Source organism: Parus major, chromosome 5 (genome assembly GCF_001522545.3).
Source record: "Parus major isolate Abel chromosome 5, Parus_major1.1, whole genome shotgun sequence".
Lineage (NCBI taxonomy): Eukaryota > Metazoa > Chordata > Aves > Passeriformes > Paridae > Parus > Parus major.
The window spans coordinates 10,541,535-10,554,342 of NC_031774.1; the positions used below are offsets into that span (position 1 = coordinate 10,541,535).

A 12,808-nucleotide genomic window follows, 5' to 3' on the forward strand; every position below is an offset into this window, starting at 1 on the left:
TCAGACTCAGACCACGACTGCCTAGAGCGGATCTTTTCCCCAGCCCCATCCCTTTGCGACTCTAGCCTGGGGGTGGGTGCCCTTTTGTCCCTGTCTGATACCACCTCAGATATGGGGACAAAATTGGGCTGCAACCCTGACCGATAGAAGGCCTGAGATGTGGTGGACCCTGTGCCCTCCTGGTGCCACCCCGCCGGAGATCCACCTATGTCGCCATGAAAATTAAACCTTCTGATCTTGTTTTCATAGTTTTAGTTACTTTCCCAGGAAAGTAACTATAAACATAAGTGTTTACACATTCCTTCTAAGAAATGTCTTTGATGGATGTTTCACATAACCAGTGTGATTGGGAAGGTGGTAACTTAGTTATCCAGTCCCTAGTCATTGTCAAGAATCTATAAATACTGGAGTCAGAAAATAAAGTTACTTCTTTTCCTGTCATACCATTGAGATGTGTCCATGTGAATCATTCTGTGTCCTTTAGCCACACACCTACAAGCTCTGATCAACATGGGTGCCTACCTAACCAACCTGTCCTCCTCTGCAGGGCCTCTGCAGTGGCCTCTGGATCCTGTGGAGTTGCCTGTCGCAGGATTGGGTGGAACAGCCCAATATTTCAACAGCCAGCGGCCTGTGCAGATCATGAACTCAGAGGGACAATCTGCTATAGTTCGGACTTATGTCACCACAGCTATTGCTAACCTCTGGGGGTGGGATGTACTGGCAGCTTGGAGGGTTCGGATCAGGACAGATTTTTGAAGGGGGCCACTGTGGTGAAGGGCACACCGTGCCCCACACCTCCTTTACTGGGGCAGGAGGACAAACTCATCTGGGAAATCCAGTGGTCCCTACAAAACGAAAATGCAGTTGCCCTTCCAGATTTGGTTCAAGAGCAAGGTACAAGCTATACCAATCTGCCAAGTTCCATAGCAGAAGGTAATGCCAGGGCTGAAAAGTGGGCTAACCTTGCACTGGTAGCACCTCAGCCTGATGTACTAGCACAAGCCAAAACATTGCATTAATTCTTTCATCAAAATGCACATACATTGCAAAAGCAGTTTCAGTTGACTCCAACTGAGGCCAGTGATATTGTCGAATCCTGTGATGATTGTCATGCACTTGCTCCGCCTTTACTGGTGGGCATAAACCCTAGGGGTCTCAAGGCCTTGGAAATTTGGAAAACAGATGTTACCCAAATTGCTGAATTCAGCAGGGTGAAGTATTTGCATGTGTCTATTGACACTTCCTCCTCTGCAATGTGGGCTTCTGCTCACACTGAAGAAAAAACCGTGCAATGTCATTGCCCATTGGAGGCAGGGTTTTGCTGTGCTACCAATACCTTCTACTGTGAAAACCGATAATGGCCCTGCTTACGCCTCACAGAAAGTGCAGCAGTATATGCAGATGCGGGGTGTTTCACACAAAGTTGGCATTCTGCATTCTCCAGCTGGCCAAGCCATTGTTGAATGTGCTCATGGTATTCTGAAGCAGGTTCTTCAAAAACAAAAATAGGGAATGCAGGGTGAAACCCCACAAAGTTGATTGGCAAAAATTCTGTATATGGCCAATCACCTTATGGTGCTGCAGAATTCAAATAACCCTGTCATCTTAAACCATCACCTTTCTTTGCAGGCTTCAGGCGAGATCCATCAGCCCTGAGCGAATGTTCAGGTGCGAAATTTAACCACCAAGCAGTGGGAGGGCCTGTTAAAACTTATCACTTCGGGTCATGGGTATGCGTGTGTATCCACCGATACTGGTGTACACTGGGTACCTACAAAGCATGTCCATCCTGACCTGCAATCCCAAAAGCAGAACCGAGCTAACAGGAAAACCACAAGCCTTGACCAGGAGGAAGGTCATCAAGTGGAGGAACCTTTGAGTGATGACACAGATGCAGAAGATGAGTGTGGTCACTCAGATGGTCCCTCTAAGCAGGCATCTTGCTTATTTTTCTTTTTTTTTTCTTTTTTGATAAAAAAAAAAAAACAAACATGTGGACATGATTTTCTGAACCTGAGAGAATTTTCAAGCTCTCAGATGCTGACTGTTCCCAAGGGAAAGTCTTGGGAACCCATTCTTGCTCAAGGATTATTTCTGTAAATAAGGAATTACTTTCCCAAAACAAGACACAGATGTTCTGAGCATGTTTTTTCTCTGTTATCCCACCAATGGGATGAGAGGGGTCTTGTTCCTTCTACCAATCAGGGTGACCTGATCAGAGAAGCTTATAAAAGGGTTGTCAATACCCTGCAATAAAGGCTTTTTGCCTCACGAAAGCAGCTGTGTGAGTGACTGATTTCTGGGGACCCTCGCTCCCATGTTTCGCGTCTGTATCCAAGATGCCTGCTTGGGTTTTTTAAATCTTAATTCCTCTGTAACTTTAAATTATTTTCACTCATTTGTCACTTCTGCATCTGAGGCAGGATACTAAAGTGAAGCTATTATTCCCCTTCTTCCAGTGTCCCTCAGCAGTTTTGCCAAGATCTCCTTCCTGCTGAACATAAAACTTATCAAATGTACTCACCCCATATACCCATGAAAATGGCAAAAAAAAGAGTTGCCACGTTGTCAAACAGATGGGAATACTGCAACAGAATACCCAGGAACAGGTCAGTACCAAGACAGTTTTCAGGATGAACAAAAATGACAAGTGGCTGCAGAAACAAATACAAACCTGTGAGGACTCGCAGGTGGTATTTAGTCTCCAGTATTCACAGTCTCGGTCACAAAGTGGGCACATGATAATCTCTCCTCCAATTGCAGGGTCACAGATTTCTTTGCTAAGGAGGAAAACATTGTAAAGTATCTGTTTACACAGCATCTTAAATGCTATTATATGAAAATTTATTTAAAAAATAAATAGGAGCTTGATTTGTTCAAAGCTCAATATTTGCAGCTTTACAGCAAAGATGCCACATCTTGTCACAGTCACTGCTGTTAACCATTGGTTGGTTAGGGCAAGCCAAGAATGAAGCAGCTGCTAAAAGGAGTAGAACTAACAGTTCTGTCAGAATGGGCTTTTTGGCTCTACCAGAAATAAATCAGGAGTCTGTCAGGAGCTGTACTGCACATGCACTGCTTTCAGGCAAGATATAAACCATGCTTCTCACCAGGTTAGCAATGATATCAAAACACCTTTTCTAAAAGCAGAGAGACCACTTCACCTTTGATAGCTGCAGTAAAATTTGCTACTTCAATTTAATGACAGGAAAAATTTAGAATCCTTTGATAGTCCTTTGGTATCCAGAGAAATCTCAATATGTATAACAGTATTCCCAGATGAATTCCTAACCTAGCTAAAACACAAGTCTCAAAATTACATTACTCAATAGAATAGATGAGAATTTTAACTTGTTAGTCATCTTTTATGGCTAAAACTCAAAATTTTATGGAAGCCTTCTTACAGAAAGCAGTCAGCAACAAAAAGTCAACCCTCTTTTCCTCTCCCCACCCCAAATCCCTGAATACAATAAATCTATGGACTTCTGATAAAACAAACACTATACTTATTTAAATAAACCCACCAAACTGTGGCTTCTAAGATACTGGATCCCAATTTGATTGGAGAACACTACTGTTGTGTTTTACTCATGCTTTTGGTTAGTACAAATAATCAATTACACAAAAAGGTCAGACTGCTCTTCAAGATAGATTAAATATAGGAGCTTAAGGCAACAATAAACACTTAAACAATTTTGAGAGATCTAAGGGGTGCTCTTAGGACTTCATATATTGCAGCTTCTCCAGTACAGAAAGATATGGTCAATAAAATACTGCTTTTCACCTACAAGTTGAGTCTTATTAATTGATAGCCACAAGCTCTGCATTAGTGGTCCACCACCTTTTCAGTCAATAAAGACAGCTTTAAAAGCTCGTTACCTGTTGAGCAACAGTAAGAATAATTTTTTTTTGTTTTGCAAGAATAAAATTTTCACATTGCTTAGCTTTTGCCCAGGAGATTTTGAACGTTACACTTACCTGCTCATATTTTCATCCATTGTAAACAAGCCATAGAGAAAACAGATTAAACCAACAACTGCTGCAAGGAACAACATCTCTGTGTAAAATCCTAGCCAGGCAAAATAGATTCCAATCTTCTCACCATAGTATTTTCTGAATAAGAAGAAAATGCAATTAACAAGAACACAAAGCAGAAATTTAAAACTAGAGCAAATAGAGAAAAAAAGCTAATAGAGTAAAAAGAGTAATAGAGCAAACTGGCCAGAGTAAAAGTTAAATACTTGGCAAAATTCTCTTTAAACAGAAGAGTAAAGGCATTGAAGTACTGTGGAAAATGAGGTCTGAAGCTGGCCATGAGAAGTTACTCAAGCTGCATGAACAAGGTGAATGATCAGGATATATGGCCTCTTTTGCTACTTTTTTCCTCCAAATAGAAAACTAATATTAAAACCACTCTTTTCTCTTTTCTACATGATAGTGTAAGTGAAGATTTACTTCCTGATTTTTCCAAGGAGTTATGCAAATGAAACAGTACAACAGTTCTGACTATGCGGTTAAAACAAATAGGTAATCCATGGAAATACAACCACTGGTGTTACAAACAAAGAGCTGTAACCTGTCAACAAAGCAACATTCTGTTTGTTGTATCACATCAGCTCAATCAGAGATCTTAAGTGAGCTTAACTTTGGGGCTAGAACTGAGACTCAAGCTTCCAAACTGATTTTATCAGTATTTTTTCAAGTCTGTGTTGAAATTTCAACATTTCAAACAAATCTTTAACACTTTTTTGCAGAGATTGATTTAAAAATCTGATATATTTTATGTATGTGTTTCTTTACATCAAGTCCTCCTGACCCCAGGAAGACTGGCTAGATGGAAAGATGCTTGATTTGAGATAAAGCATTTTTCTACTTCTCAGTAGAAAGTTGTGTCATGTCGTCCCAGGACACAGTGCCCAATTAATATCCAGTTCTCACTGGATATTAAAATTGGTAAAGACTTCTTAGCAGGATCACGTTACAAATGAATATACACCTATTACAGTGAAAAGCAAGGAAACCCACAGGCACTATTTCACCTGATAAGGTCCAAAGGCTGCTCTTTGTAGAAGCGCAAGAAGCGGGCCCACTCCATGTAGAGTGTGTACCTCTCACTGTCACAGTTCGGGTCACTTGCCTTTTTCCAGTACTGGCACTGTGAGCAAATCAGAGTAAGGGGAAAACAGCTCATTGACAGGCTCAAATACTACATTGAAACAGACAAACAGGAATGATGATGCACCCACACTGTGGTGTTGGTCATTATCAGGTATCTTAACTGTCAAATACTAAGAAAATTTTGGAATTTCATCACTTTCCCAGAAATTAAACACTGTAAAGTAACCACAGTTTCTGACAGCTTTTGTAATTTTACTTTGTGCCACAGAACTCTACTTCTAGAAATATTTCACTACATCAATTATTCACTTCATGATCTTGGTTTTCCTTTTTTCCCTTTTTTTCTGAATGTCTCTCAGTCACAAAAAAAAGCATGAAAATCAGTTTCTAAACAGGAAGCAACCAATGGAAGTTTAAGCAACCTGAAGTTTGCATTTTGGAAGTATTCTGAAAGATTAAATAATTATTTTTAGACAAAGATTTTTGAGTCTGTCTCACAAGTTTTAGAATTTTTTTCATAAGATTTCTTAGCATTTAAAGTTGATTGTAGTTGTATAGAAGAGATTCTTGCTTTTTACTGTCTGTGATTTTGGTAGTCCCAACAGTATAAAGTACTTCCCAGCCTAGACTAGCATTCTGGATCCTAATCAGCCAAACTTTCCTCCTGAAAACCTAAGGAATGTCCATTCACTCATTTAATTTTATTTTCCAAGGAAAATAAAATATTTTCAAACATTTAAAAATATAAATCCATATACAGTAATTAAATATGTCTTATGGTAGAATTCAGAGATATAAACAAGCAACTCAAGTTCACTAAAGCATAGTGACATCTGAAATAACCATTAAAAACATGGAGAGAATTTAAGATTTAAGCAAAAGAATAAAACACAACATTTAGGAGGAAAAAAAAATTAAGTGAAAAAACCCATTTAAAACACTGTAACCCATCTCTCTCTTGTTTTCTCCATGGAATTCCAGGACTAAATCCATATGTGTATAAAATTAATCCATTATGTGTATTAAAAACTGATCTTACAGCAAAACTAAATACAATATTTACTATCATTACCACATTTCCAGTATTACAGTATTTGCACCCCAAAGCTCAATGAGAGATGGCCAAGTCACCATTTCACACTGAACTGCAGGATTCAGGCAACTCACCTGACTTCAGTCCCAAAATGGTATGATCCCAAGAGTTTTTCTCTAACTGCAGGTAGTGTGCACTACTGTGTAACTACAGTGTGTGTGTACAAACCCTGTACACACACACAGTTGAATGTATGGATCTGCAGTAGGTATTAATTCCTTGTTATAATCTAAGGTACTACTGCATGGTCTGTGTGACCAACATTACAGGAATATGATGGAGTAAGTCTCTAAAGAAATGATGTGACTGACAAGTATTCTAAAATCTCATCCACAGGAAGAAACATTTCAGCACATAAAAGCCAGATAGTAGGGCTGACAGGTATGTCTTGTTTGTTATAAATCAGAATCAATTACTGGGACAAATTGGAAGGTTTGAGTATATTTTCGTATCTCCTGAAACAGCAAATGTCACAGTAGGTAAAAGAGTGCAAACACTGCGAAATGCTCAAGGGAGCAGAAAACTGAAATACTTACATCATGAAGAGGATATGCAGCTGTATAGGTGCCATTGTTTAGCAGTCTCTTAATCCCAAATTTTTTCTTCCCTTCTTCTGTTCCATATGGGCAACGTGTAAGAATATAATTAACCTGAGATGCAAGGATGAGAATTTCAGACCTTTCCTATTTCAAGGCCATTTAATAGCAACCTATAATGGTGTGCACTGTGTAGAATCTGCAGGAAGAACATGCAAAAGCAAAAAGTATTTCTTCAGAAGGCCTAATCCCATATAAGAACAAAGGGGGCACAATTGCCTTGTAGACATCCAGAAGATCAGTTCCAACAATTATTCCATATTTCTAAGCAAGATGCACAGGTACCCAGGCCTCTCTGTATTTACCTTAGTTTCTATACCTAGTCCTTCCTTATGTGAATATTCTGATGGGGCTGTGTAAACCTACATGTAAACAAACACAAGTAGCCAAATTCACATACGTACTATTCTATTTCTCATGGATGGTGAGAAGAAAGTGCTCTCATCATTAATGAGGTACAGCTCCTGCTTGTCCTTGCTGAATGGTGCCGTGAAGTAATCTGGTTCAGGGTGCATCACCTTCTCGGGCAGTCTGAGTGGGAAAAGCACACAGTCCAGGGGGTTCTCTACCATGGGGGTAATGTCATTTTCCCTGATAGGAACTTTAATGTTCAGCACTTCTGCATATGTGATCAGAACCTCCCATGGTGCATGGATCTTCACAAAAAAAATCTTGCCATCTTCAGATTCCTGTTCCAGAAGAGTTAAATCAGACATTAGACCCATCTGTGTTTTATTGCAAGATTTATGGGAATATTTTTCATATAAAATGTATTGCCTTTTACATATGTTTAAATGATTTAAAATCAAAGGAGGGGGAATAAAGGACTTTCTGTATGTGTATATATATATTTACTGAAAAGCTTATCTGAGTGGATGGCTGTTCATAAGAACAATCTTTGCAGTACTAAAAGTTCACAAAGGCTTTTCAAACTATATTAATCTCTATTACACATGGGTAATGCGATGGTTGACTCTCACAATTAAGGGATGAATATTATGTGTCTATTAAGAGAAGCTTTACTGATGTATAGTTATGTTATTGTGATTTGTTCTCCCCATAGTTCTCTTTCCCCTCCCCTTTTGTATTGCTGCCACTAGACACCCTTCGCAGTTGGGGCATTTGGGAAGAGGGCAGGCTTGTTACTAGGAGACGTGGCACGGCAACACCTGCCCTCCAGTCAAGTTGCAAGAAAGCAGTCTCCACCAACGGACAGCAAAGAAGAGTTGACTGACAGACTTTGTGAGAGCCAGGGTTGCCTGATGTAATCCCAGGGCTATAAAAAGGGGACCAGCGGTTTTGTAGACAAGAGTACAGCAGATAGCCATATGCTTCCGGTGCTGTGTCTCTTTCCTTACTGAGTCCTTCTGTTGTATTTTGTTAAGGTTTAATAAACCTTTGAAATTTTAAAAGTGAGCATTGTTTCTTACAATCTCTTACACTGAAGCCTGAAAATTCTCATGACATTGGAAACATGAAGAATAATCCTGTCATAGGCCTCATGTAACATGTATGTTCTTATAGTGTTGCTCTGCATTCACAGTAGAAGTCAGCAATCAGAAGGGTTTTCAATACTGCTCAATGAATTCCCTATCTATGGATGTTACAGTCTAAACTTCATCAAGAGTCATTTTACTCAACTCAGCCTGTGGCACACAGACTGCATCAGTCAAAATCTCATGTTCTCTAGTTATTACACCAAACAGTACCACTAATCAAACATCCTGATGTTATTACAGGGTCCTTCCTCATAATTACAATATCCAGTGAGCATAACTAATCCATTCTTTGACTTCCAAACTTGTTACTCATTGCCAGGTGGGATTAAAATCAGCTGTAAGCATACTTCCCATTTATGTGGATTTAAATCAAATCACAGCTATTTTGCCGTGTTCTTGTTATGAAAGCAAAGGCTTTGTTTTTGTTATGAAACCAAAAGCAAAAGCTTCCTCTTGAATCAAAATTATTCTGCTTCCACAATTCTTGTCAATGTATCTGGAAAAAGCACTCAAACTAACACATAAGCTTGTTTCCCCTAAATTAGTCACACTGCACTGAAATCCACAAGTATAATTTATAATTTTTCTCAAAGAAAGAAAGTGGTTTATTAATTTCTGGATCTATTCTTTTGGTCCTAATTTTTCTTCTTTTTTACCTTCTTATCTTCTGTTTCTAGCTCCAAACCAGCCTTTTGCAGGTTGCTCTCAAATTCTTTTCTCCTTTCCTGAAGAGAAACAAAGACACTTAAGTAACTGATGAAATTAGCTATTAATTGATCACTCACCCATGACTCACTGGGTTTCACTTCTCTCAACTGCTCCAATGACAACCCCTTAAGGCTATGTGACCTTCTCAAAGCAAACAGACAAAAACCAGCCGATGCATACCAGGCCACTTTCCAATGAGGGCCAGCTTTTGTGATGGGAACCCACCAGGAATTGCACCGACTAGCCACAGGTCACCCACTGGGTAGGAAAAGGCCTGTTCTGTACTATCTGGGTCATCAGAGAAGCACTTCAGAAAACTGATGTCTTCTGTCTTGAGCACTTCTGACTTAAGGAGGCTGGTGTGTGGGGTGTGTTCAAGTTTAGCTATATTTCCAAAAGAAAAATGAAAGAAAAATTCTGGAAGCATGTGGAAGACTAATTGCTTACAGCCTCATCTATTTACCTCATCTATTTATTTTGTACATCTAGTTATACAATTATGCCCATACAGATATTCAAGTACTGATTACAGACAATTCAAACAGTATTTCACAAACATCACTGATAAGACCAATAAATCACCAAATGCTTAGTCTGCATAAAGTCAGCACAGACTTCATGCAGAGATAACAAACCTGCCCCTAGCAGTATGTGGTGGCTGGATGACCTGTGTGAGCTTGATATTCTTCTTGAACTCTTTTCTTTTGCAAGCTAATTCCTAAGCAGTGTGTTTAGGTAAGAACATTTTCTTCCTCTCCTTCTCTGTATAATTTTTGCTTCTATTGAGAGACTGTATTAATTTCCTCTTAATTAAATAAAATTTGCTGATGAACTGCCAGAATAGCAATAAATTAAGCCAAATATTGAGCCCTTAAAATGCACAAGCTACACCACAAAATTATTTCTGGCTAAACCATGCCATGCTGTCTAATGTTTCTTTTATTGAAAAGTCTTAAAATGACAGTTTTCAAACATACTTAAAAAACCCGAAACACTATAGTTTTCAGCCAATTTTCTTTTCCTGCATGTCTGTGAGGAGTAGACTGTCATTTTTGCATTTCAGTTTGCATAACCTACTCAGACAAATGCAGACCAAAAAATAGCATTCATAGCTCTTAAATGTTTTCCTGTGTCAGTGGCCTTTCATTTTAATGCCACATCTGATTTTGCCAAATATTACTAGATATTAAATTAGACACTGGACTATATAAACTTGTGAATATGGTAACTCCTGAGTTCCAGCAGATGCTGGGGGCAAAAGCAATGACATGCGCTATTTTTCCTACAAACCTTCCTAAATGCACCTGTATAAACATGTCAGAGAACTGTGGTTTGCTGACATGATAATCAGATAAAGAACAACACAACTAAAACGTGATTTAAGAATATATGTTAAGATACTATAGAAAAGCTGATATTCAAGCCTAGTATCCAAAGCTATATGCTACTCTAGATTACCTTTTCTCCTAACAAAACATACTGGTGTATGCAAACACTGAAAGAGAGCCAAACAAGTCAGCTCAGAGGGTTCTCTGCCGCCAGACACCAACCAGCTTCTCTCCAGCTGTGCAGCTCAGGAGCAGACAGAGCCAAAGGGTCTGGCCCCATCTTACTTATCTTTCCTTATAATACACTTGGTGTGATGAACTGCAGTACTCTTAAAAGAAATTATGCTCTTTTTACCACCTTGCTCTTCTCCCACAAGCCCCCTCCTGAAACTCATGCAATGTACTGTACTTTCCAGTTAATGGGAAAAACATTTTTAAAAGGAAATCAATCTCCCACACACGCAAAAAAAAAATCTTGCCAAATACTGTATTTCTTCATGTCACCATAAAAGGCTTAAAATGGACAAAACATATTCCTTGGATCAGAGCTGGTAGTTTTTAATGTGTACTTGTTAGAATTCTAAGCTTACTGGTCCCCAAACCTAATAAACTGTCCCTGATGCATATATTTCTGACTCTGCCATAGATGCCACTCTGCAGTCAAAGAGGCATGAAGGAAGCTCTTTAAGTCATCACATCCACCATATTATGTGGATATGTCCCATAATGTGGGACAAGCACAGACTAACTTTATCATCTAACACATGTGAGGCTGTAATGAACCACCTCACTAAGATTAACAAAGCAAGATCCAAAGTCCAGCAGTACTATTATGCCCAGTGTAAATGCAACACTGCATAATCAGGTATCCATGGAAGAGAGATAACTTCTATAAACCCCATTGTGATAACAATGCTGATATAACAATGGGTAACAATGCAGGTCAAAGTCCTGGTGGGTCCCTTCTGACTCAGCATATTCTGTGATTCTCTAATTCTATGAACTCCTGGTCCTGCTTGTGACACTCCAAGAGTCACACTGTGTACCTGAAAGTGTTGTCTAAATGCTTCTTGAATTGTCAGACTTGGTGCAGTGGCCTGTGACCTGTTCTGGTGCCTGACCACCTTCTGCGTAAAAAAACCTTTAGTTCCTAATACTCAACCTAAACCTCCCCTGACTCAGCTTCATGTCATTCCTTTGAGTCTTGTCACTGACTGGCCTGAGAGAGAAGAGACTGGTACTTCTCCCTCCTCTTCTCCTCAAAAGAAAACTGTACACTGTGATGAGGTTTGCCCTCAGTCTCCTCTTCTTCAGGCTGAACAAACCAAGTGCCCTCATCTGCCTCTCATAAGGCTTCCTGTCAAGATTCCTCACCAGCCCCGTGGCCCTCTTTTGGACAGCCTCTCTACATCTGTCTTATTTTACATTGTGGTGCCCAAAATCGCACACAGAACTCAAGATGAAACTGCCCCAGCTCAGAGCAGAGGGGGACAACCCTCCTCCCATGCCTGGCTGGCAATGCTGCGCCTGATGCACCCCTAGGTCAGGGCTGGCCCTCCTAGATGCCGGGGCACTGCTGACTCATTGGACTTGATTGTTGTGGGTCCCTTCCAATGCAGAACATGCTGTGATTTCTTCTGCAACTACCAGACAAACCTCTGCAAAGCTGCATGGAGAAGTCCCAGTTCAGACTGAGCACAGCTTTCGGCCACTCCTGCAGACCTGGGGGTGCAGCTGGTAACAGGGCTAACAGCAGCAACAAGCATCTGATACTTGCTGCCTGTGGCTCCCTAACTCTGGCCTAGTTGGTACCTCTAAGAAAGCAGAAGATTCTGTCTGAGATGATGAAAACCAGGAAAGAACTAGATAAAATTTCCTTCTGTATCTCTATACCCCACTGGGGACAGAGGTACTTTGCTTCCAGTTAACGTAGGAGTGAGTTACTTTGCACAGAGATCTATGAGTCCTAATGCTTGGTAGTTCTTGAGAAGAAATACACTGATGGACAATAAAGGTCATACATCTTTGTTAGATATTTTTATAAATTTGATTTATTTTTTTAATATTCACATACATTTCATATGGTGGTGAACTATTTCCACATGTGCTGGAGGCTTTAAGGAATAATATTAAGTATTGTCTCAAAAAATTGTAATCCTAAATTTTGTTCAGAGACCTTTGTGGTTTGGATCTATTTATGTAGCTTATAGAAGGCAAGCTCAAAACAGTGTTGAAGCTGGAATGTATCTGGGAATATCAAAAACAGTAGGCCTGTTGTTCTGCATGAAACTAAGGGAGAAGATGAACAGACTGTCTCAAAATTTCTATCTGTATCAGGACTATGTTGAAACACACAAAGAAGTTATTTATCCAATTCTTAGAAATGCAGAAAAAAAGCTGTTTCCTTGAGATTAGGAAATAAAACCCTTTGTCACAACTGTTACTCTCCTCATATGAATACCT

At 39.6% G+C, this 12,808-nt stretch overlaps 1 protein-coding gene across 4 annotated transcripts in view; it reads right to left on the reverse strand.

Annotated features, from left to right (window-relative positions):
• Nucleotides 1-12,808, reverse strand: part of ANO5 (anoctamin 5) — a 63,003-nt gene that overhangs the window by 22,323 nt on the left and 27,872 nt on the right. For all 4 annotated transcript variants that reach the window (XM_015630841.3, XM_015630842.3, XM_015630843.3 and 1 more), the window contains 7 exons: nucleotides 8,966-9,034; nucleotides 7,215-7,499; nucleotides 6,751-6,864; nucleotides 5,043-5,158; nucleotides 3,982-4,116; nucleotides 2,678-2,783; nucleotides 2,528-2,588 (listed from right to left, as the gene is read on the reverse strand). In XM_015630841.3, coding sequence (XP_015486327.1) covers nucleotides 2,528-2,588; nucleotides 2,678-2,783; nucleotides 3,982-4,116; nucleotides 5,043-5,158; nucleotides 6,751-6,864; nucleotides 7,215-7,499; nucleotides 8,966-9,034 — 886 coding nt within the window. The remainder of the gene's footprint in view (nucleotides 1-2,527; nucleotides 2,589-2,677; nucleotides 2,784-3,981; nucleotides 4,117-5,042; nucleotides 5,159-6,750; nucleotides 6,865-7,214; nucleotides 7,500-8,965; nucleotides 9,035-12,808) is intronic.